The 25,783-nt window shown below is 43.8% G+C and overlaps 3 protein-coding genes across 4 annotated transcripts; 2 read left to right on the forward strand and 1 right to left on the reverse strand.

Annotated features, from left to right (window-relative positions):
- Nucleotides 1–679: 679 nt before the first annotated feature.
- Nucleotides 680–9,379, forward strand: LOC308127190 (FYVE, RhoGEF and PH domain-containing protein 4-like). Of its 2 annotated transcripts, none has more exons than XM_080492054.1 (16): nt 680–829; nt 3,653–3,790; nt 3,908–4,472; nt 4,578–4,995; nt 5,078–5,223; nt 5,938–6,094; nt 6,165–6,303; nt 6,440–6,498; nt 6,626–6,769; nt 6,854–7,026; nt 7,173–7,203; nt 7,283–7,366; nt 7,453–7,578; nt 7,669–7,812; nt 7,894–8,034; nt 8,954–9,379. In XM_080492054.1, exons 1-16 carry the CDS (start codon nt 715–717, stop codon nt 9,215–9,217), a joined length of 2,844 nt encoding a protein of 947 aa, XP_080348180.1. In that variant the 5' UTR covers nt 680–714; the 3' UTR covers nt 9,218–9,379. The 2 variants fall into 2 exon arrangements, with proteins under 2 accessions (XP_080348180.1, XP_080348181.1); XM_080492055.1 differs by lacking the exon at nt 680–829 and adding an exon at nt 2,097–2,345.
- Nucleotides 9,380–11,024: 1,645 nt separating this feature from the next.
- Nucleotides 11,025–20,052, reverse strand: LOC308126994 (DENN domain-containing protein 11-like; the record flags this gene model as incomplete). The annotated part of the gene is made up of 9 exons (XM_080491723.1): nt 11,025–11,220; nt 11,498–11,566; nt 12,472–12,622; nt 12,702–12,833; nt 13,151–13,289; nt 13,474–13,630; nt 17,569–17,727; nt 17,974–18,073; nt 19,680–20,052. 9 exons carry the CDS (start codon nt 20,050–20,052, stop codon nt 11,025–11,027), a joined length of 1,476 nt encoding a protein of 491 aa, XP_080347849.1.
- A 721-nt stretch (nt 20,053–20,773) lies between these two features.
- On the forward strand, nt 20,774–25,694 carry arl1 (ADP-ribosylation factor-like 1). Its single transcript, XM_080492459.1, has 6 exons — nt 20,774–20,872; nt 21,866–22,000; nt 22,779–22,860; nt 23,333–23,444; nt 23,816–23,994; nt 24,191–25,694. Exons 1-6 carry the CDS (start codon nt 20,869–20,871, stop codon nt 24,219–24,221), a joined length of 543 nt encoding a protein of 180 aa, XP_080348585.1. The 5' UTR covers nt 20,774–20,868; the 3' UTR covers nt 24,222–25,694.
- Nucleotides 25,695–25,783: the final 89 nt, after the last annotated feature.

Raw genomic sequence — 25,783 nt, forward strand, 5'->3', positions numbered from 1 at the left:
GCACCCTGTCTTCACCCAGACGTTCGGGGAGCAGCTTTTAACTTGACAAATGACGACCTCTGCCGGTTTAATGTGGAAAAACACCCACTGGCCTTACAGACATGTATATTCATGTGTATAGTGTGCGGATTTGCCTATAATAAAATACGTATCAGACATTATTGCACAAATTAAGTTGTAGTGCCACAAGTGATGAGTGATGCTATTTGAATTCTATCTTTTTTTTTGTTAAGCTGAAGGTATTTTTCAAGTCAGCGTTAAACCATAAGCAGATGTATTTAAAGTCATCATAGAAAGTGGTTACGTCACTGCATTCTGTTTTTACGACCATTTTAATTGTGATTGATTACCGTATTGGGTTTTTGACATATAGAATGAAATGTAAGTTCTCCATTTCATAAAATTGTTAATGTACATGTATTCTATTTTATGACCACATGGTTTCTATTCATTTACTTCAGCATATTCACTTTTATCTGATTTGGTGTTGGTGATGGTTTGCTATCGACTGAAGACGATTGGTCCTCCGGTGGGCTCGTCACTTGGCGCGTGGCGACATTAATTGGAGGCGGAGCTTATCGCCAGCTGATTAGTGTGGCTAATCATTGGGCACGTGAGCAGCGGAGTCTCTCTGGGGGACCTTGTTTCCTTTGCCCAGTCCCCCTTCCAGCTCAGAGTGTTTGGGAGAAGCTGCGGTCTCGGGCTGAAACTGAAATGTTTGACCTGAAGAAGAGGAACAGTGTGAACCTGCGAAGCGGCCGGGAGGCGGAGGAGTTCAGGAGGGTGGCGGTGAGACGGAAAGTGGCTGTGGGGGACTGCAGGGACTCAGGTGAGGACAATCTGCACTCTGCTTTCACTCAGAAGAACACTGGTGATCAAAATGCACGAGTTTAAAGGTCCAAACTGAACCATGCATTGTCCTGAGATTCATTATTTATATGTTATAAGCCAGCCTCATCGTTTTTATTCACCCCACCACTTGCAACGTGCAATAGAAAGAATAAAATGTCTTGACATGTAACAAGGTGCAACAGGTAAAAATGTTACTTCTCCCTAATATGAATGGCTTCCATTACATAAACGCTATTTTGCTTTTTTTCTGCCAGCTTGTGACTGTGATGCCTGTGCATGCATTGGAAGGATTTTTTCCAGAAATATTTGGCATCTAAGCTGGTTGGATTACTGCAGTGAAATCTCCTTTTCCTGATTCAGCCTGGACTTTGCCTCTTTCTCTTGAGACCATTTAGGGAATTTCTCTCTCTCTCTCTCTCTCTCTCTCTCTCCCTCTCTCACACGTACGCATAGAAGCTCATGCACAAAGCCTCACTGTCCCCTTGCTGCAGCAGGACTATTTGTTTTAGAAGTACGTCTGCTCCAATTGTACAGTCAGCTGCAGGATTCAACAGTACCACCCAGGCTCTGATGACACAAGCCAAGTCCAGTGTTACTTTTAGTGAAATAACAATCTCGGTCTCTGCAAATGGAAGCCATATATTTGTTTGAAATTGAACATTCCAGTCCCAGAATACCAACATGCTGTCACTATGTGCATTTGATGAGTCACTTAAACCATTGCTTGCATGTATTTAGCACTTTAGTTCAAAATGATTGGTTTAAATCGCCATATAAATAAAGATGAGTTGGACATTTAACTTAGAAAAAAACTCTCTAAACAGTGTAATTTACCGACTGAACTTCTGAAGAAAAATGCAGCATTTTAAAACCGCATGATGGATCCCAAAAAGCACCGTAGAATGTAGTATTGAGCCCTTACAGTGTAGTTTCTAAGTGGTCATACAGCCACTTTCTCCTGTTTCATGCACGTAGCAGCATCTTCGATCATGCTGCTCTCTCTGGGAGGAAGAAATGCATGACCAAAGTAACAGTCAAAATAGCAGCACCTATCTCTGAGTTATACAAATACAGCGGTTCGCTTGATAAAGACCCAAAGATTGTTTGGCTTGGAGACGGCAACAAAACCAAAATATTTCCACATCATTAAAAAAAAAAAGATAAATTGCCAAATTATGTTGATATATTCAAGATTTGGATCTACTTCCCAGTCCGATTTAGATGGATTGCTTTCTCTTTGTGGTTTCCACATGGTGGTGTGCGTTCGTGAAGGTAGAAGTCTTTAACTGTGCCTTGCAGCAAATCAGGAAAAGGTTAGACCTTGTAGAAATAAACAGAAGTGAGAAAGCAGAACTATTACACAGAGGAAAGTAGGCTTTAGCCCTTTCCCCACGCCTAACCAATCTGTGAAACTCCAGCCACGTCAGGGAACTGAAAAGATTTACGCTCCAATACGAGAAATGGACGAGAATTAATTTGGATATGAACTGCAGGTAAGAAAACCTGTTGGCATAGTTTAGAAATGGAAAACATCACTTGCTGTTGAGTAATAATGTACTGTATGTTTTGATTTGTATTTTTTTTTTTCCAGGTATCAATGCTCCACCGTGACAAATGTAGTCATTGTGGTCACATGCATAAGATAAAACCTGCAGTGGTCTTACCAGTAAAACACAGGAAAGTCTATAGAATATACAGGGAAAACAAAGCTAGATGCAATTTCTTTGTGTTTTGCATGAATTGGTCATAACGTGATCTGCTGCTAAGACGCAAGTGTAGACAAACACGTGTTTTGATCAAAACAATTATATCGTGACAGTAGTTAATTTTATATGTATGTGTGTGTGTGTATATATATATATATATATATATATATAAGGTACAATTGCTCCAAATGCACAGCGTTTTATGTTTAAAGAGTTTAAGAATTCTCCAAACCCGTTAACATTTCTGGTGTCTTTAATCATTAAACATTGTAAGAATCCTTTTTTTTTTTTTTTTTTTTGGTGCAGTATTGGAGAATTAAGAACCTAAAGTTATGTTTTGGAAGAAGGTGTAACAGTATTGTGTGAGAATAAGGACTTTCTTATTTCCTGTGGTGAGGGAGGATTAGGGTGGCTCAAGGTTGGTATATAACCTTTGTGATATTTAAAGAAATTGAACATGGATGCAAGTGTAATACAGACGATAAATCCACTTTTTGGATCGACGAGGTCAGAGCCCAGGATTAAATCCACTAGGAATGGTAAGCGCAGAGTATTATTTAAAGTAGACGTCCCAGGAATGTAGCTGACCTGAAGAGATTCTGTAAGTAAGAATTCAATCAAATTCCCCTGGAATGTTATGCAGGTCAATATCTGCTTGAATCTCTTATCTTTGCCAGGAAAAAAGTCAATTCTTTAACCAATTGTAAGGTTTGCATACGCTTTCCACCACTCCAGTTTGTGGAGAAAGCTAAGAGTACAAGTTTGTTAAAAAAAAAAAAAGATGGGGGGGGGCCTTAACATAGCTCAGCTAAGAGTGATTTACACCACTTTCAAGTTTTTTCCGTGTGTGTAACGTACTGAGTAACAGGCGAGGGTCGAGAAAAGGAAGTAGATCCCTGAATCATGCCGTTGGCATTCTGTAGACGTGTCGTAGGCAGTTTCCGAAAACTCGGCAAAATGGTTTCTCCATACAAATGACCCCTCAGCGAGGTGAAAATAAAAATGCATGAAAGCAGTAAATCGTTCTTAAATCGATATTTGATGCACAGTGTGAGTGTGTGTGTGTGTTGAGTAATCCTGTGTTTCCTTTTCAGATGTGAGAAGTGGAGTGAGTGGCTCGTACACCAGAGAGCGCGTGTGTGACGGCACCTGTGGTCTTAAAGCAATCTGCAACGTTGGTGAAGCGAAATATGACAAAAGTTCAGCAAAGAGATCGCCTTTAAAACCGCAAGGTCGGCTGAAATCTGGCAAAAAAAACTAATTTTGCAATCCAAGCTACAAAGTGGTACATTTAGTCAATCTTTTAAATGGCAGGTTTGCAAATTAAAACACGTTTATTTTCATTGCAGTGCCTCCTAAACCAGCTCACCTCCAGAGCCCGCAAAGGACGGAATGTCGAGTCAGCACTCCTTATATTGGGAAACTTTTAACTCACCGAGTTAAAGAAAATAAGCCAGACAAGACTCCGAGTAGAGGTTATGGAGCCTCCGTTTCTTGCGTCAACCTTACTCAGATTTGCCCCAACACCCCAATTCCAGTTGTTCCAGTAAGTTTTTTGCTGAATGGCATCCAGATCAGCCTTTCCACACAGTCTCAGCAGACACCAACTCATACAGGCGGCGCGGCTTTGGGATCGCCATGTCCTGGCAAGCGAGGCATTCTGAGCTGTAGCCCGCTGAGGGAAGGAGGCCACAGTCCTGCTAAGCTGTCCCAGAGGAACCAGAGCCCTCTGATGGGACAACTGAGGACACCAAGTCCTGTTCAGGCGAGGGTGGGCAGCCACATCCCAGCCAAGAACTCCAAGTCCTGGCTGGGACCGCACGGAATCCCAAATGACTGGATGGACAGGCAGGAAAAGAGTGTGGGGAAGTCTTTGAGTGTGCCTAAACTGATTATTTACATGGACGAGAGCAGGTAGGGTCTTCAAGTTGTTCAATTACTGCACCTTTAGTAAGTCAATCCATACACTGAAACAATAATTCTAATGGAGTTTTCCTATAAATCACATTGTTTCTCCAGGATTCCCTCTGAAGAAGTCGAACGCTCTCCTTTGAAATCGGTGCAATCGCCCAACTCAAACCGTCGGTCTCTCGGTGGCCCCGAGCTTTCCCTGGGACAGCTGAATGGCCTGGCGCCGGGAGAAGATCTGCAAGTAGTTAAATCAAACGGAATAAATGACAAAACTGAGGAAGGCAACATCCGGACAAGACGTGGCTCCAGATTTTCTTGTCGGTGGACTAACGTCCCTGCAGGAGAAGAACCGATTCACGAGGTGTCTGGAGGTCATCAAGATGAGCAGAGCGAGGAGCGAGAAGGAGGAGGAGGAGGAGAAGAGATACAAGATGAAGAAAATGCAGAGGAGAAATTGTACAAGATAGCCAATGAACTCCTGCAGACTGAGCGGTCCTACGTCGCCCGTCTGTACCTCCTAGACCAGGTAATGATGTGAAGCTCGTCAGTGATGGAGGATCTTGGGCCCTGAAACTAAAAACATTTTGCCTCTCTGATCCGCTTCTCAGGTGTTTTCTTCACGGTTAACCGAAGAGGCAGGTCGGGGCTCATTTCCACCGGAAGTGATAAGGAACATCTTCTCCAACATTTCCTCCATCCACTCCTTCCACAGCCAGTTCCTGCTGCCCGACCTGGAGAAATGCATCTGCCACTGGTGAGCCGCTCAGTTTCCCTGCTCATCACACTGCAGAATGCAACAGTCGCCGGGTTCTTTAATTGAATCTTCAACACCCAGCGGTGGGCAATTAAAATCTAACTTGGAGCGGCTCACAAACGGCGCCGCCGCCGAGCCATTGGAACCACGCCTTAAATTCATTCCAACAAAAGTGGATCGCAGTGAGAAATCTCCTCAATGTGGAGCTTGTTTTGCCTGCGGCATCCTCCAGAATCGTCAATTCTCCTGCCACACCAAACTAATACTGCCTCACAAGGCACCCTTTTATAGGGAACTCACTGAAATACTTGAAAAGTGGGAGATTTCAACCCTCGAGACATTTTGAAAGCTGCTTAAAGGATCAGCCTTTTAAAGTGCACTCATCACAATAATTGGAAATGGAGCTTTTCAATCACCGAGTGCAGATAGAATTTAAACAATGCAATCTGAATAAAGTCACTGTTTTAAAATGGATATTCTTGAAAAATATTGATTATTTCAAGGGTATGAATTGGATATTTTTCTCATTGGATTTCTGTAAAAGATTGTCTACATTACCTTCATTGCCTGCAAAAAACAAAAATCATCCAGAATTGGAAGCATTGGGTGATTTATTTCAAAGTGCGCTGACTATAGGGACGTAATGCTTTACTGAACACGAACTATAAGAACTATAAGAGTAATCTTTGACGCTACCGCTTTTATCAAACGTAGGAGCGAGAGTCCAGGTCTGGGTAAAGTTCTGCTGCAGCACGCTCCCTTCCTGAGGATGTACGCCGACTACGTCAGGAACTTTGACCAGGCCATGGGGCTGGTGCGGACATGGACCGACCGTTCTTCCGCCTTCAGGAACATCATCCAGGATATTCAGGTGAGAAACGCTCAGCCGGGGGGAAAATCCTTTGTGACGCAAAGTGTAATCATGTGATGTTCTGCTTCAGAGTCAGGAAGTGTGTGGCAGCCTCACTCTGCAGCACCACATGCTGGAGCCCGTCCAGAGGGTCCCGCGCTACGAGATGCTGCTGAAGGATTACCTGAAGAAGTTAACCGAGGAGAACCCAGACTACGAGCTCGCTCAAAGTAAAGTGTTCGGCTCAACATCTCTCTGCCTTCTTTCTATGCAGCGACCAGATGAGTGATGCAGGAATAACTTATCAGCCCACCACTATCTTTGATGTTTGTTTTTCCTGTTGTGCTCGTCTGTTTCTTTCTACAGAATCCCTGGAGACTATTTCCATGGCAGCCACACACTCGAACAGCGCCATCCGCAAGAATGTACGTTTTCGCACCATCCTTCTGAAGGAAATTCACTGTTTTTTTCAGTGTGTAAACTTAAAACAGAGTGTGGCGTTATAGTCCTGTGCGTGCACTGATTCTTTTGTGTGGATTTTTCGCCTCATAGGAGATCCTGAAACGGCTGGTGGAGATCTACGAGATGGTCGGAGAAGAGGAAGTGGTGAACCCGGCCAACGAATTCCTTCGGGAAGGTCGTCTGCTCAAGCTCGCCGCCAGGAACACCTCGGCCATGGAGAGACACCTGTACCTGGTCAGAACATATAAACGACCTGTTAATGATACGCTGTAATTGGAGAAACATTCGACATCATGATCTCTGACTTTGTGTCTACAGTTCAACAACTTTCTGCTGTGCTGTTCTCCGCGGTTCAGCCTGGTCGGGCAGCGCTTCACGGTGCGCTGCCGGATCGGAATAGAGAGCATGCAGGTGCAGCAGACCACCAACGAAGACCACCCCTACACCTTCCAGGTCTCTGGAAAGGAGAGGATCCTTGAGCTGCAGGCCAAGTGTGTCTGACATCACGTTACATAGCATTTTGATCATTCAAAGATTTTAAAATGGTTTCAAAAGCTATGCTCGACGAATTTATTCTCGCGTGATTTTTAGCACACATGCATTTAGACCGTCATGTAACCTGTGATTATTTTTCCAGCTCTGAACAAGATCGAGACGAGTGGATAAAGGTAAATGTAGACTTTTCATTGCTCTGCAACTCATGAAAGGTTTTCCATTGTGCCGGCTTCTAAAGACTTTAATCTCTAGGTGATCCAGAAAGCCATAGACGAGTTTCAGAAGAAAAACGAAACCTTCAAATTGGCCTTGAAGGAGATGAGCGTGGAAGACCAAGTAAGATAGATCATATTCTGACATTATGAATTACAAGAAGTCATTTGATGCAACTTAAAATTGACAGTAGGAATGTTGTTAAACAGAGTGAAGAACTTGGTCGTCGAGCCCCGCGTTGGATCCGAGACAATGAGGTGACCCATTGCATGACGTGCACGGAGCCTTTCAACGCGCTCACCAGGAGGCGGCACCACTGCCGAGCCTGCGGCTTCGTGAGTAACCAGATGAGCTGCGGAGCAAAGACCCCAAACAGAAAGTTCTCCGAGGGAAAATGAGAGACGTGGCTCTGTCTGCTCCCTCAGGTGGTGTGCTGGAAGTGCTCCGACAATAAAGTGGCTTTAGAGTATGACGGTAACAGGCTGAACAAAGTATGTAAAGAGTGTTACTCCGTCCTGACCGGCCAGAAGGGAGACAGGGTGGACGAAAAGAAGAGACGAGTCCCGGAGGTGAGCTTCGTGATGAAGTCAAGGAATGATGTCGCATGCCAAAGGGTGTAAGCTGTGATCATTTCTTCTCTTGTGTTCCAGTCCAGAACGTCCCCAGGGTCCAGTGGCTGTGCGATGAGTGGTTTCCTGCTTTACGGTGACAATCCAACCATCTGCCACCGATTGTGGTCTGTTGTCACCCAGACTGAACCTCCAGTCCTTCACCTGTACGCGTTCCCAAAGGTTAGAAACCATGTGAAGCAACGTTCATGCAAACCAGTGTATGCTCATCCCTTTTCGCCAGAAGAGTGACGGGATGTATTTAGATTTTAAGGCTGTAGAAATTTGAGTTTTGGATTCTTTTGAAAGACAATTTTAACTTTCAATATCAGGCTTTGTACATAAGTACAGGTTACAAATGTTTGACATACAAATCTCAACGTATGCTTGTTAAATATTGTCAGCAGTGACATGATTGGGTTGTTTTGAGCAAAGCAGAAGCTTGTATCCTTGTTGCCATATTCCTTCAAAAAGGTCAATATTGGAGTCAGTCTGTCATGTGGCCATGTTGTTGTGGAGGAAAATGGAGAAATGCTCCTGAAACTGTGAATGACAGTTTTGCAATCGGTTGCTCAAACTGGTTATGAAAGATGAGTTTTTCAGATGACTGATGACTGCAGAGGAGGCAAACCTCTAAATTTAAACCACAGCATCTATTTTTTTTTTCCCTGTGGTCAAGGCAAGTTAAATATATAACAAAGTCAAGTTGTTGTGATGGAAACATGTTCTTGTCAACATGAGAATGCCATTGGTAGGTTTACACCAGGGGTGTCAAACATAAGGCCTGTGGGCCAAAACCTGCCTGCAGTTTGTAAAACGTGCATAATGCAACAGCTAAAGATGGCTTTTTTTGGACACTTCACTGTATCTTGCACCAGGTTGAATTAAAATTGATTTTATGTTGGGATTGTAGTAACTGTTTGTTGTGGTGCAGAGTATACGTGATGCAATGTCTATATTTGCAAAGCCAAAGAAAAGTATAAAGGTTATTATGGCAGTAATGTTTCACACCACTACACAAAATCAAATGTTTTGTGGGCTGAAAAAAAAAAGTCAGATGAATTAACTTTAGAATCCACTTACTTTGGTCTGGTCTTTGCAGGACGTGAAGCCTCTGATCTCCGTCCCTCTGCCGGGCTGCCATGTGGAGTCTTCTCCTCCGGAGCTGCAGGGTCGGCCCTCGTTCTGCCTGAGCCGTTCCAAAACCACCCACACTTTCTCCTGCGAAGGTTCAGACCTGAAGCAGAGCTGGCTCACTGTTCTGAGAGCGGCGTGCTCGGGGTCTGTCTCGGAGAGCGTCGCCACCACCGCGGCATCCAGGCCTGTCATGAATGGCATCGTCGACAATGAAATCAGTCCTGAGTGACGGGGCTCTGCAAATAAGTCAAATGAATCCAGTACACGGGTGAAACACGGGAATATAAAGCACAATATTCAGATGGACGACAGTTTTATTCACAAGTGATGGAGCACTTTATTTCTGAAATGGTTTACAGTAAATTAAATAAAGTGAAGATGTTTTAACGTGAGTCGGACTATCCCTCCAGCTACGACGCTCGCTTCAGCTCTGCACACGAGCGCTAAGGTGCCATGTGATCCGACGGGGGGGGGGGGGGGGTTTACCTTCTTACAGTAGACGGACGGGATTGCACGAGAGTTTCAGTGTAACACAAAGAGGTTCTGTGGGATCGTGAGTAACTTTTATAAAACACATTCGACTGATCCCATTTCTATAGAGGAATAATACAGTAAAGTGTATATTTACACCTTCACAGTTCACAGCTAAACGACATGGAACACTAAAAATCACAGTTAAAAAAAAGAGTTTTAGGTACCAGTTTACATCCCGTTGTGTTTAATGTCTGCAGCACAGAGAAACCAAAGCACCAGGTCGAGCTTTCTTTGTTGTTGGAGCGATGGTTTTCAAAGTGTAGGGCGGGAAGGAGCAACAGCATAAAGGTGAAGGGAGGGTGATCACTTTTCACAGCATGACGAGTGCTAAATCGAATGATTGCACAAAACCTGGAAGTTAAAACAACTTTTCTAATGTTAAAAACTAGCGAATCCCTGATTCAGAGATATAAAAAATGTCCAGCACATTTTAATGAAGTCATAAAGATGATTGCCCTCATACTTTACGTGGAGGAAGCTTCACATTGACAAAATGCTTAAAGCTGCATTAACACATTTTTAGAGTCTAAATTTAAATAATTGTGGATTTGAGTAAAGATTCTCTGTCGGTGCAACACAATTAAACCTCTCATTTCACGTGTTAACATTTGATATGTAGTTACAAAAATACCAGTGATTTTTTTTTTTCTTCTTTGTTTTATGGATGAACTCAAGACATTGCTGCAGCACAGAAGCTCCAATTCGCCAGTTGGATTAGTCTTCAAAATGCACAAAAAGCTTAAAGGCATTAAATTCTCTCTGAACCCATCAAAAACAAATGATTAATGACGTCTGAGTTTACTTTTAGATAAACTTAAAAACGTGACGTGAAGCTTGGGTGCAAATAAGCAATTTGAATGTTCGTCTTTCTTTGTGTGTAGATATACATGCCACCTAAACTAAGATGAGTACAGACATGGCTCTCTTTGAGACGAAGGCAGTTTGACCTGTTGGTAAAGATATATATATATTAAAAAAAAAAAAAAAAAAAGAGGCCCTGATTTTGACATAAGAGGCTTGAAACAATTGGATGGTTGAATCCAGCACTTGATACAAGGAGAGCGAGAGAGTTTGGGCTCTATAATCACACACGGAACACAAAATAAAACAGATGGGAAGAAGGGAAAAAAAAAAAAAAAAAGACTATTTACATGTAGTTTTCTTCTCTTTCATACATACTGATTTTCAGCACAAGTTTTCATTGAAAATCACTTAAACTGGATGCCCCATAGAGTCCTGGTCCACCTTACAGTTTTGTTTCACACGTCTGTTTCCCAACCAGAAGTTTGAGGGCTCCATCGTCACACGGGGAGAGTTGAGGCCCGCGGTGCTGCTGTAAAGGAGCAGAACCACAGCAGAGAAAAGCAGCACGTGGAGCTACACAACACAAAGTGTCTCCACGGGAGCGTGCGGAGGCTCCAGCAGCGCGGCGCTCACAGTTCACGCAGCCTTCGCTTGAAGAGAACCCCGCGGAGACCGAGCAGCCAGCCCCGTGGCGTCTCTCAGCTGCAGCAGAGCTGCTCCGACACCAGCAGCGTGTCGTAGCCGTAGATTTCCAGCAGGTGGAGCAGGAAGAGCCTGTCGCCATGCGGGTCCAGGCCCATGGCCCTCACGCTCTCCTGGGTCACCATGGGGTCGGGGCTCCCCGCCACCTCGCTTAGTGTCTGGAAAATCCTGTTGTTCTGCTCCAGGAAAAACCTGCAGGAAGATTAAGACGGTTTGTTTTTTTCTGAATTTATTCTGTTTAATATCAGAAATCTTGACAGTATCGTGAGTGAAGCCATCACAGAATTCGAGCCAGCCCCATTAACTCTTGGATTTAGCATTAAGCCGTCACTGTGCAGACTCTTCTTTCCCAGATTAAAAAAGAAAGAAAGAAAGAAGAAGACAAAGACGTTCTTGCTCTGGGTTCAGCGGTTAATCATTTGCTGCGGCTCCGCATGCTCGCTGACTTAATGAATCGATCTGTACTCACAGGATAAAGAGATCCTCTTCACTGGACACGCAGTCTCCGTTCTCCTCCTGCGAGTACAGCAACATCTGCCTACGTGCAACAGCGTGGAAATCAAGTTAGTGCACGGAGTTATGGGAGGAGGTCTATGGTTTCACTGCATGATTAGAGAATCTAGGAACCCGTCTAATCACACAGTTATCTCTCGGGTTATGAGGTTTCTTTTTCTTTTTTTTTTTTAAAAACATTGCCAGTAGACTGGCTATTTGGTTAAATTCTAACCCGGTTTTTGCTCCTCGGTTTTTCTCCTGTTATAATTGATTTCTTCTTCTTCCGGCACCCACCTCAACCTGGCAACTTACAGAATAAAACGCTTCGGTACTACTGAGGTCGTGAATATAAATGGCGTCCGTTTAATCTGAGGAAATCTGTTGATGTGATGCACTAGTACAACTTTATGAAGCGTAATTTGTTTTGGCTTTTCAGTTTCATGTCAAGACATTTTAATCTCGAAGAGCGAAATAAAACGGCAAACTAGAAATGTCAACTTCAGATTCATTTGAATTCTGATTTTATTTCAAACTAATATGAATTAATTTGTGACTCAGCGTCAGTTCTCAAAGTTCAAATTAGGTTTCTTGTCGAACAAAATCTGTTCCATACAAATCCAGTGAATATAAATATATTGGATAACAGACCTTCATGATGACTTAAAAGCATCTTTTCACCCGTCTCTTATCCTTTTTTTTGTTTCGCAAAATTAGAGTCGTGTGGGCTGGAGCTGATCCTAGCTGACTATGAGGGAAGGCAAACTACATCCTGGACATGTCAGCAATCCAACAGACAATCTCATACACATATTTATGAGTACGGTGAATTTTAAAGTGAACAGTTAACCTTTAAGGCCCGTTTTTAGTCTGTCAGTAGAAGCGCACAGAAAAGCACTATAATTTTCTATCTCAAACGCACAGCCAGTCTTAATGTTTCGACAGTCTCACCTCTGCTCAGTGAGCTTGCGATACTTCTCCCTGTCGGCAGTACTGAGGCGGAGTAACGGCTTCAAACCTTCTCTGTAGGTCTTCACATTCTGATTATCGACGTACACGTCGTACAGATCCTTCTTCTCCTCGAAGATCTTCTCGGTCGTACCTGAAACGCGCAGAATTTAATCCGCCGAGGCCTACAGGTTCCAGCCTCGCGGGAGTCGACGTGTTGAGCGGCCACTCACACGCTACGTAGGACAGCTCGTTCTCCAGAGCGCTGATGTCGGCGACATTGACGTAAAAGAAAGGTCGGAACTCGGGCACGGCCACGCCGACGCCGGGGATGGAGATGTTCGCCAGGCAGCAGCAGCAGTACACTAAGAGGTGAAAAAAAAAAAAAAAAAGGGGAGGGGGGGGGTTGTTCAGGAGGAGGAATTAGAAAAGAGACAGACAGCAGATGATGTGTGTTTAACGTGTGTGGGTTCGTCAATCCAAAATATAACCTGCAGATTCATGGAACACATAAGATGTAGATTTGCATCTTTTACTAATTTAAATTAGAATCAATATTTTCGTTGACATTTTTCCACAGTTTTCTTGGTGATTTTCCCGGATTGGAGCCTCTTGCGGTCCAGTTTTGGCTCACGGGCCTTATGTTTGACATCCTCGGTTTGCAATGTTTAATGTTCCTCACCCCTGTAGCAGACGACTCCCACCGGGGGAGGGGAAAAGATGAGGATGCGTCGGCGGAGGAGAGCCAGCTTCCACAGGACCATGATCTGCTCCCCGAAGAAGCGAATGAACTGAGACATGCAGCCTGCAGGGTGGGTGATCTGGTCCACATGGGAGAAACATGAAATTTAATTCATAAAAAAAAACCACAACAAAAAAACCGACAACATTATGTGGCACTAAAATATCAACCACGGAGCGAGAAACTACGAAAACAAGATCATCAACAGGTGATGTTCTCCTAACTTTAACATGTACTTCTCAAAGTGCAAAGGCCTCTCCAACCTTCATCTCAGGGTGCATGCAGTGGTTGATCGCAGCACCCCAGGCGTTTGCTGGACATGCAGTAACCACACCGTCTCCACTGGGGGGCAGTAGTGCTCTCTTGTCCTCGTAGAAGGCCTCCAGGGGAGAGTAGTGTCCTGGGGACTGAAGCTGGAGCCTGGTGATAGAAGGATAACGCAATGTCAATAGAAGTTATAAAACACACACTTTTGTTTATTTTTAATCTTTTTCGTTTCACCCACAGGGAGAGGCGAGAGAGTGCGACAGTTAAATATTGTGAATACATTCAAATGCAAAAATAAAGACGCATTGATTTAAAGAGACCAAATCCTAGATGTGACGGAGATGCACAAGGACTCTTGCTCTAGCAGAGTTTTAAATCTATAGAGGGAACTAACTCACAACGTCCAGCAGCCACATGCAGCCCAATTTCATCTTGAGAGGGCCGGACCGGTAAAATAGTGCCATAATAACCTTTATATTTAAACTTTAAAGTTTTTCTCTGTTGTGGCGCAGCGTACGCGTGATGGAAATGTTAAGATTACCATCAAAATTGACTACAATCGCAACATAAAGTTAATTTTAATGAAACCTTCTGGTGCATAAGACAGCGAAATGTCCAAATAACTTGTATTTGTGTGTGTCTGCAGTTCTCTTTGAAATGTTCACAATTTGCTAGGTGGTTTGGCGTTTGGCAGAACGGAGCCTCTCGCGGGCCGGGTTTGGCCCTCGGGCTTCACTAAACACACAGGATGCACATCAGAGTTGCAGCTACAATATGATGCGCCGTAACACCAGCATGTCACCACAACCGCTGGAATCCCACCAGACACAATGCGCCACTTGGTACATTTCACACGTGCGAATTTCACACAGGCCGCACGCTCGGGTACGTCTGGCGCTCGGTCCAGCAGCAACATCCTGGTGTGCGCATGGCAACCGCTGCCTTTTCACACGCCGCCCATATGCAAGCGCACCTCCGGCTCTCCTCGGAGAAGTAAACAATCACACCGTAGAGTAAATGAGGAGGGGGGGCGGGGGCATCGGGTGAAGTGTAAATGTGGGGCACGAGGGGTTAACGTTCACTAATTAATGCAGACAGTGCTGGGAAACAGCAGATATGCTGCTGCTGCTGCTGCTCTTTGTTATACAAATTAACTCGTCTGTAGCCTGGAAACGGCCGCTTTAATATGAGCTCCAGCCCTGTGGCCACCGCCATCTCGCAGGATATTTATACTTTATTGTTAACACAACATGCGGGGGGATATTGTAGTTTGATCATTCATTGTGAAGTCCTTATCGTCTTTCAATTATCCAGTGCTCTAGACTGCGCTCTTTTCAACCCGTCCTAACAGGAAGCTGGGCTGCAGACCGTCAACACAACCGGTTCGGTCTGAGTCGCCTCATAGCTGACTTTAGTTTACGCTTTGCGAGGAGCAGTTGTGAGAAGACGTAGCGATCATGTCTGTATCTTATCTGACTGTTTGCTGTCATTATACCAAAAAAAATAATGACTTTGAGCAAAAATTTACAAAACAAAAGATCTTTTTTTTTTTTTTTTTTTTTTTTTTTTAACATTTCTGGGCACCAGCAGACCCATTTTCTTTCCCAGACAATGAAAGGCCTACAGATTACAGCATCAGATTCTGTATTCAACAGTGTGTTTAATCCTGCAAATGAAGAGTAAATAAAAGAAGAAGTAACACCTGTAAAGAAGGAGTGTTTTTCACATGCCAGTGCTTGGAAAACATCACTGGAAATGACAGAAGAAAAAAAAAAAAAAAGATGTGAATTTCCAGCTAATTCACACATTTAAATTTCCCAAATGCAGATTGGTGCTCGCCTATCAACAGATCCAACAGAATATAGCTTTATTTGATGTAAAGCAATATTTGAAAATGTCTTCTCTGTAACCGTCAAACAGTACAGACATTAAGCGATTCAAGTCAAAGCCATTTATATTCATTAAAGCAAAGATTTGACATCCAATCATTTATCCAAAGTAGAAGCTACATTGAATAATTTGTCCTCATTACATAAACTATCTTATTACTTATTTACCATCATTTCTTCTGGACAATTGCAAAGACAAAGCTGTGCTGACCTTTAACCTCCAAAAACCTCTGGTCTTCCTAAAGTAACTTCTTCAAAATCCTCAAATAACTTCTTTGCCGCTGTAATAATTCGATAGATTATTTTTGCACGTTTTTTTTCTCTGTTAATATTAAACTGTTATTCTACCCAAGCTGGCGGGTAAAACCAAGATAAAGGCAGAGCAGGGATTTGGATTTAACTGAGCTCAAGATATCTCAAAAGAAGTTCATTGTGTTATGAAAGTTTTTACTTTTTGTTCAGAACCAGAACTTTATTATTTTAACTCAACGGGAGTAATTGAATCAGTACTTTAACTTTTATCAGTGTTTTTACACAAATTGACTTTTACACCTCTGCATTTTTTTTTGCTAAAGTTATTTACAACTTTAAAGCTCACACTTATTTTTCCACGCCCCAAAACTCCCCACCATACAGTTCTATAATTAACAATTCCCTGCAAAACCAACAAATTCTCTTGATGTGCGAATGTCAGGAGAAAACAAATAACAGGACGAGCGAAGGAAGACGTGAAGAAAGCGGGAGAAAAGAGGAGAAAGTATCCATAAAATAAATTCCTGAATTATCTTAATCACCTTGTGACCAACAGCGAGTCCTTTATGTAAGAGAGAGACTACGACCACGGCAGTCAGCAGATGGGAGAAAGTGGAGCGAGCTACGCGGGGAATGATGAGCGCAAAGCGTGATCGCTGCATGACTGGAGGCCCGGGACAGGCCAGAGTGTGGGAACTGAGGAGGAGGAGGAGGAAGAGGAGAAACAGAGGCAGCACATCGAGAGGAAGGAGCCCAACGAGCCACCGAGGAGGAAGTGTGACAGGAGTCCGCTGCCTGAGTTTATGACTTAATATCTGGAAAACTAATAAGAGTCTCATCGGCCGCAGGAGTGACTGCGAGCATGCTGATGGTAGTGCTCAGCTCAAAGCCCCACTGTGACCCCACCCAACCCCACCCCACCCCACCCGAGAACATCAACCTCATCAAAGCATCACATTCTGAGGAAAACCTGAATTACATCTGGATCGGGAGAGAGAATCACACTAAAACACAATCCAATCAATCCAGCAAAGACAGAGCTGGAGAGATAAACAACTTCACGTGCAAGTAAAGACCCAGAGAAACTGTTTAAAGTTCAAATCAAAAACAGGAAACATCTTAAACAAATGACAAATTCAGGTGGAAGTACTGTAATCTATCGACAGCCAATTCTACCAAAGAAGAAGAGATTGAGAAAACGAGCCAAACTGAGTTTTTGGTCAAAAAAATATTAAAATATAAGTTTTACATTGCAATTACAACTTATTTTCTGTAAATATTTACATAAAAAAGAAAAAAGAGCAAGCTGAAGAATACTGTATGTGTCTCCAATCATTTTCTAATTTCTTTCCACATCCAGTCCACGAAATACGTCTCAGATTTACTTGTAGAATATGAAACATCCTTTTTATACCTCGTAATCGTCTTCTTTTAATGTGCTTCCTTTGTTTCTCTGTGAAGCAGCGTCAATTGCCTTTTGTCTGAATGGTGCAATAGAAACTTGCAAACATGATTTAAATGAACATTTCCTAGATTCTTTAAAGAAAATAAATCATTTGACACACAGCAGACTGTGAAGCTGGATGGAATTAAATGCTTTTCTTTTGTAAATGTGCAAACATACTCAAAATAAAATGACAAAACGTAACGGAAGTGATCATTTGCATGTAATCTACTTAAACGACACCTCACCACTGATTTTCAAGGACCGACAGACGCTCCAGCGCACTGTGATTCTGGCCTGGATGAAGCAGTGTATGAATATAATGAATGGAATATTATTAATAGTTCCAGACTGGATATCAACACCGGATAATTCAAATAAAAAAAAGTGTCTAATAAGCACAGAAACATTTTATTGCAAGTGGAAAAAACATTCCAGAGTCACTTCAGACGTGAAGTGAAAAGTTGACCGCCGTGGCCCCGCTCGGTTTCAGAGTGTCGTCTTACCGGACCTGGTGCTCCAGGAAGCTCATGTAGCGGTAGAGCAAGGTGTACGACGTGGACAGGATGCCCACGGACTTCATCCTCGCCCCGCGCTCCACGGTGCTCTCCACCACCATGTTGGCGAAACAGGCCAGGCCAAAGTAGCAGCCCTTCCGGAAGTATCTGTGGAGGGGAGAAGGGAGACAGATGAGGCCATGAGTCATGAGAAGCAAAGACGCTGCCAGATGGCTGTGCATTTTTTTTCTTCTTCTTCTTCTCTCCCCTCCCCTGTTTTCACCAGGCAACACTTTGCGATCGCTCGGTACTGGCAGGACGGGGACGGCATGGTGGTGCATTTTAATACGTAAAGCCAGCTTCCTTCACTCTGCTGTTGTCTTCGCTGAAGACTCGTTGGGATTCTGCACTTACATGAAGTCTGTGCTGACGCGGTGGGAGCCGCTGGCAATGGCTTTGAACTCCACTCCCTCCAGGTCCATGTCTTTGGGCAGACACCACTCCAGCATGTTTCCTATCACAGCACAGACAGAACATAATAAACCCCAGACACCAACACAGGAACAGATCTTATTTATATACCTTTGTAATTTATTTTTTTTTTTATTTTTTTATTTATTCATGCAGACTTCATTTCTTGAGAATTCATTATGTGTCAGATGACGGGAGAGCGGCAGCTGGGCGAATGCAGTCTGACGGGAGCAGAGACACACCGGAGGTGACTCAGCCGTAGTGTTTTTCACTCCTATCAGTCAAAAATCAGTCTGCAGACTTTGTGCCGAGAGAGAGAGAGAGAGAGAGAGAGAGAGAGAGAGAGAGAGAGAGAAAAGAAAAAAAGCCACTTGATGGGTCATCAAACTGAGATCACAAAACACCTGAAGCTGAACACCAAACAAGCGTTTCAGCCTCTCTTGACAGCTGCAGCAGCCTGTGAGGATTTAACTCTACTATTAAACTGTGTCGGTACATCTTTCTCTTTGCTTGTTGGCACAGAAAACTAAACCGGAAGCTTTTGCTTTGTGACGCCACGACTGCTGCTTGTTACCATTCAGAGTCAGAAGTAATAGATTAATCCCTGGGGGAAATTCTTAAGATTCAATTATTCTAAGGCAACGGAAGGTTTCTGCACTCATATTAGACCTCAAGAAAGTCCAGGTTTGATTCCAAGCAGGAGCCTTTCCGTCTGGGGGTTTGTATGTCCTCTCTGTGCCTAAATGGGTTCAGAGTCCACAAGTTTTTAATTCATTGGTGAATGTAGATTGGCGATTAGTGTAGCTGTAGATAAATGAATAAGACGAATGCATGGAAATTCCTGCTTTGGTTAATTCATTGAGCATGTGCTAAAAATGTAAGGATCAGTAAAAGACTTTAGAACAACGGAAACTCTGAGGAATAGTGACCAATACCACCACCCAGAGGACACACGTGACATTACTTGAATCCTACATACAGTACCTTTAAATTAAAGAAACATTTAGTCTTGGGTTTATCGGGGAGCTCAAAATCCATTACAACTGTATGTATTGCACATAACATCCAGGTTGATGTGTAGATTCCTTTGCTCATCTTGAGCTCCTGTCAGCCAGACATGCTGCAAAACCATAAAGTGTCCAGCTCCACCCTGCACTGCATTGACACCAGGCTCCCTCCATCACGTCGAAGCCTTATGTCTCACTATTCTTAAGCGTGATGAGCCCTCAGGGTGGCTTAACCTGGCTGGCAACTGTTTAACGAGGGGGGGGGGGGGGGGGGGGGGGGTCTCACCCCATCTTCAAATGTGCACCTTATTAAAAATGTATGAAGGAGCTCTGCAGAAACCACCGGCTGATTGATCTGAGCTGAACTCATCCTGACATTTTGGTCATGTCGGCTCTGTAATCTGCCTCCCAGCAGACGTCGTGGCCTTTAATGATGTCTGTAAACTTATGATCTGGTCAGGGGGAGGATAGAAAAAAAAAGAAGAAGAAAAAAAAAAAAAAAAAAAAAAAAAAAGAGCCACACCTGTCGGAGAGAGGTCTGCAGACCAGGGCGTCAGACTCGTGGATAGACTGCATCAGACACGACTCTGAGCACGATATTCTATTTAAAAGATTTAAAATAGCACATGTTTAATGTCCCACCTGATCTGGTGTTGAATGTAACCACAAAGACGGACACAATCTGATCCTTCTCCTCCCATTTCACCATCCTGTCTTCCAGCGACGCCTCCCCCGGTCCTGAATCCGAGAGGTGCTCGTCCGAATCGGGGGGCAGCGCTCCGTCCGTGCCCGCCGGGGTGATGCAGGTCGCGGACGAGGCGTCTGCCGCGGGACCCCCCGGTCCCCCGCCGCTCCAGCCAAACCCGGGCGCGGAGCACCCCAGTAAGGCACGGCTGTTCGAGGGGCTCGCCAGCCGGTCCCTGGCGTGCGGCGCCGGGGCTGCACCGCCGGGCTTCTCCGCGGACGGAACCTCCTCCCAGTCCAGCAGAGGAGCTCGGTCTGACCGCTCCACCATCCTGTCAGCGGTCCCGCCTCGTCGGTCTCACCGCGGGTTGCAAATGATGCCTCCGCCGAGGGGCACCAGGTCCATCCGCAATAAAACCCCCAAAAAACAAAAACAAAACTCAGGACAAACCGAGAAGTTCTCTGGAAGTATTCACTGCATCGTGCTTTTACATTAACGCGTTTCAAATCTTTGTGTTGTCTGCGGCTCATAAATTTGATGCTGTTAAAAGAGGGCAACTCCTTCGCCTGATGCGGGCTGCGTTCAACACCGCCACTCCTTTATTGTCACAGCCCGTTGGAAGAGAGCGACTCCTTTTCAACGTTTGTGAACGAGAGTCTGCTTCGGCTTCTTGAACGCACCCTGCACCACGGTGTCCGGCTGAATTTCTCAAGTCGCACTTTCGTGAAAAAGATAAATAAAGGAAAAAATGTATCCCACCCCTTCTCCTATATTTAATAATCAGATTTTATAATTATCCTGGCTATTGAGTGACATATATTCTGTTTGTAATAGATTTTATAGTTTTACATTTACTCTATATTCTCGTCTGCAGCATTAGCGTTTTATTTTTGTGAAGCACTAGAAAAATGAGTAAAACCCAATAGAGGTATTGAACATCAACGTTTATTCAAATTATTAGTTCAAGAAGCTATGAGATCGTTTTAACTTTTATTCGATTGATTTGTATTTGGCGAATGTTGCACAGCGAACTCCACGAGCCATTGTGATGACGTCGGCAAGCGACACGTCAACCAGACGGAAGAGTGTTTCCGTCCGAGCCGTCTGTCTCTCTGCTGGGGAAATAAAGACCGCAGTCCCTTCGAAATGGGTATGTTTTTCCCACTTTTAGTCTACAGGAGACGCAATCCTTCGTAACTGTGTGTAACGCGATTCACGCCGATTTATTCCTCCGTCTCTGTCCTCTTTAGTGAACGCCAATGCTACTGCAGCCAGCTAGGCTAATGGCTAACTGTTGCTATTTACATGGTGGATTTCTGCCGTGGGGTTTTGGTGTTTTCCGTCCCAGTTTTACATCTTGTCTCGTTATTTCCTGTTGTTATACATATTGTTAATCAAAACATGTCAACCCCTAATCCAGTCCTGATATCAACATGACTGTCACTGATGCTAAGCTAACCAGAGTTAAATCATGCAGGTGTACAAGAACGTTTCTCCTCTATATTTGACGTTTTCGTCGTTATGGCTGTCAATCTCATTGAAATCAATACATGTTGCCTTTTCGGTGTTGATCTTATTGTTGTGTGTTGCTGGGGACTGTACATGTGTGGATGTACCCAGACTTTAGGCCTACAAGACGCCATTGAAAAACAAGAACATTGAGCATGCCTCTTGTTTTAAATCATCCAAGATCAACAACTACAACAATAATAATCGTATTTTTACGAGGTTGTTGCTTTTCCTTGGTCATTTTCAAAGTATTTTACCGAGCTGTCACTGTATATCATAAAAGTGCCTTTCCAGACTTTTCCAAGTAGTTCAAGGGATTGCAGAGTTAAAAAATAAGTGTGAAAAAGGTATTGAATTTGTCTTCTGTATGTCATTTTTAAAGAACATGTTCATATTATTACTCTTGACTAACACGCTACTCTTGGCAGCGCTTTTCTAAAGCGGTTGATTGGCTCTCCTGTAAATCTGATCATCGGTCATTATTGGACTCAACAATGTAATCAAGAGCTGATAAGGAAATCCATTCAGCTGCCAAACTAAGACTATGCTTGATATGTCGGCTCATGATCAGAAGCGTTTTCTGAGGCCACTGTCTCTTTCCCGAGCACTTCTCACACTCTTTGTCTTTTTCCAGGTGCTTTCTTTAGTCTCTTCAATGGTCTGTTTGGCACCAGAGAGATGAGGATTTTAATCCTGGGTCTGGACGGTGCGGGAAAAACCACAATTCTGTACAGGCTGCAGGTTGGGGAGGTTGTCACCACAATTCCAAGTACGTACCACTTCCCTCTGGGTCTCTGTTGTACACGACTCCCGTTCAGTCAGATGTGGTTTTTGTGTACATCTCGTGTTCTTTTAGTGTTTGCACTTTACAACGGTTGCAGAAGTGACTTCAAAGATAATCTTAGATGGAATGAAACATGTTGATTTCCCTTGAGGAGAAAAGGGGAAGCTTGATAAAGAACTATCAAGTCAGTTTGAAAAGCGACGTGCCTCCCTGTGGATTCCCTGCGATGGGTATGCAGTTCGGTGAAATCTGTGAACGCCTGCGACTATACAAGAAGTGAACATTTAGGTTTGCTTACAGCTGTTTGGTCCACTGATTACAAACTGCTCTGCTCCACATTCCTCTTTGACACATGACTGGTTTGACAAAAGAAAAGCGTAGCTGTTTGGCAGAAGAGCAAGTTTCACTCGCTGTTAGAAATTATCTTAATCCAGCTGCAGTACACCGGTGTTCAACGTCGGGATCGCTCTGTTCAGCAGCGACTGATGATATTCCAACTTATTTTGACCGAGTGAGAGTCAAAACACGGCAGGAAAAAGCTGCAGACAATTTGAAAAGTTAAACTGTGAAAAAGCTCGTTTGACTGATGCATATCAGAAATGGGCCTTTATTTATTCTAGTTATCTAGATCCTCACGGCTCAACATTTCAAAGCTCCTGCATCACCCGAACTGGTTACAAACTGAATAATTTGCGGCGCTCGGGGGAGGAAAAACTCATCAGTCTTGCATCTCTGGATTTACTCTTGTTGTTTCTCCATCCAGCTATCGGCTTCAATGTGGAGACGGTCACATACAAGAACCTGAAGTTCCAGGTTTGGGATCTGGGAGGACAGACAAGTATAAGGTAAAAGCCCCGAGACATGCGATGAAAACTCTGGAAATTCTTTTCTTTTCCATATAAGCAGTCGATGACGATTAAATCATAATTTATTCAATGCCATATAAATTCTGACATTGTTCATCATGATGTGATAAAAGCATTTTCAACTTCTCATGACCTCTTCTACGTTATTAGTGGTACAATCAGGCATACAAAACTTTCAAATTAAAAGCATAAACAAGTCATTGTTATTCCTTCTCAAGGTTTAACTGTGTGGAAATGTCTACTTTTTGGATGTTTTAAAGGGAGAATTCAAGAGTTCAGATTCATTACAAGAATGTAGTGATTGCCTAATCTGGTAAAACACTTACTGCTGTCTTTACTTCTCCATCAGTTATTCTCATATTGTTTGGGAATAAAAAAAGCTTGAATTGCTGGTATATAATCTCCAATCTCTTGCTCTTTATTAACCCTCCTCTCTCTTTCACAACCACAGGCCCTACTGGCGGTGTTACTACTCCAACACAGACGCAGTCATCTACGTGGTGGACAGCAGCGACCGCGACAGGATGGGCATCTCCAAGTCGGAGCTGGTGGCCATGTTGGAGGTGTGTGACTCGGTTCGCCATCTCAACACGGGATTTAATTCTGCACGTGAAAGCCTCGTTGTGAAAACATGAAAGTGTCCTTCAGCAGTTGGTTCTTTTGAAGTTCTGAGCGAAGCACATGTGACCATGCAACTGGAAACTAGTAGAAATGATGTTGAGTGATCAAATGACAAAAACATTGACATCATGCATATGAAGCACTTCCACTTCCCATACATGCACCGATTGTCAAGTGAGAAGTGTGACGGGATTGTATATATAAGTATTTCACATCAGGTGTCACTCGCCTGCGCCAAAACGGATTCCTGACGCCTGGAAGTCTTCTCTCTAAATGTCAGTGTTTTATTTGGCCTTCCTGTGGATTTGTGCAGGAAGAGGAGCTGAAGAAGGCGATCCTCGTGGTGTTTGCCAACAAACAGGACATGGAGCAGGCCATGACGCCGACCGAGGTGGCCAACGCTCTGGGCCTCCCCGCCCTCAAGGACAGGAAGTGGCAGATCTTCAAGACCTCGGCCCTGAAGGGCCACGGGCTGGATGAAGGAATGGAGTGGTAGGCGCCGCAATACTTAGAGTCCAAATACAAGTTGATAATGAAAAGTGTTCCGGGAAGCGGGTGAACCTTTACGTGAGGGTCTTTGTCCAAGCGGCTTGCTTCAGCTCTGACTCGTGTTTACTTTATGACACGTTGAATTATCTCCTCTTTGTGTTTACCGAGGCTGAACTGTTTGCTTTTTCTCGGCCTGCAGGTTGGTGGACTCCCTGAAGAGTCGGCAGTAAAAGGCCGACACTCCCTCTGTACATACCCCTGACCTTTGACCCCCCCCCCCCCCCCCCCCCCTTGTTTGAAGCCTTGTGACTGACCCGCCCCCACTTTCCCATACTCCACTCCCCCCCCCCCCTGACCAGCGATTGCACTCCTCCTCCTCCTCCCATCTTCCTCTCTCCCACCTGAAGCCTTGGCCGAGAGCTCCCGACGCCGAACGCCTTTTCAAGCCTGGGACTGAGACGTGACGGCTGCAGTAATGTCTGGACGGCTACAATTTGGTTTACGCCTCATCTTCTCTTTGAGAAATGCACCCTGTGACAAAACGTACTTTACTCGTCCAGTCTTAAGTTTCCACACTAAGTTGAATTATCGATTAAAAGGAAGTGAATTTGCTGCCTCTCTACTACACCTTGGCGCTTCAAGCTACTATTTTCCCAGAAAACCCTCACTCACTCACGTTTTGTAGGAAATCCACTTCCATTTTTTGCTTCTTGTTCTTCTTGGTGAGACGTGTGAACTTCAATCAATTTGCCAAGTAAAAACAGTCTGGCTTCAACCTGCACTCACCTGCTCCCCTCCTGCCACGTGTTACTGCAGCCTGGGCTCTTTTGTACTACTTAGTGTGGCAGAAGCAATGTCATGACTTTCTATTTTTCTGTTGATTTGTGATGTTTTAAATAATTTGGTGGTTAAATCTTTTTTTTGTTTTCTCTCTCTCTCTCTCTCTCTCTCCATTTTTGCCCTCATTGAGATCCTCGAGTACAGCTTTGGCATATTAGTCGTCGAGTTACTGAACACTAACTGTATGCGCAAAGTTTTCTGGATGCATATTTATATCGGCTTGTACAGTGAAACTGATTCTCAGTAAAGATTGTTATCAGTGATTGTACCAGTGGGGACGACTTCTTATTGATTTTATATCGAATATACGAGAGCGGAACCAAAATATTGATATTTCCAATTCAGCAAATGTCTGTTTTTGGATAATGGTTGACAATCTAGTTAATTTTTTTACATTATCTAGGTTTGATTCCCTGTTGCTTGGCATAACTGAGATGCATTCAGGTGTTAATCAGAATTTTTTTTTTCTTATCGTGGTAGAACTATGGAAAGAACTATACTAAGCATTTACGGTTAAAGTCATTATACCTCAGTTTTCGGAAGAGTGAAGTGCAGAAATAGAGCCTGTTCATGAGTTTTTATATCGGGGGGTTGTCAAACATAAGGAGCTTGGGCCAAAACCGGCCCGCATGAGGCTCTAATCCTCCTCGCCAAACCAAGCACATTGTAAAAAATTATTTATTTTCTTTACAAATTTCTTAAGAATAGTGGACACGACACAGCATCGTCATGCAGACCAGCATCAGCCTCAACACCATGCTGTCAGGGTGAGTTTGTGAAAACGTGTAAAATGCAACAGTTATAGGACTTTTTTTTGGACATTTCACTGTATGGGGTTTCATTAAAATCTGATTTATGTTGAAATTGTACTAGTTTTCCCTGGTAATTGTTTGGTTTTGCATAAATAACATTTTCATTGCGTATGCTCTGCTTCACAACAAAGAAACTTTAA

The sequence above is a fragment of the Lipophrys pholis genome (genome assembly GCF_963383615.2).
Source record: "Lipophrys pholis genome assembly, chromosome: 22".
In the NCBI taxonomy this organism is placed as follows: domain Eukaryota; kingdom Metazoa; phylum Chordata; class Actinopteri; order Blenniiformes; family Blenniidae; genus Lipophrys; species Lipophrys pholis.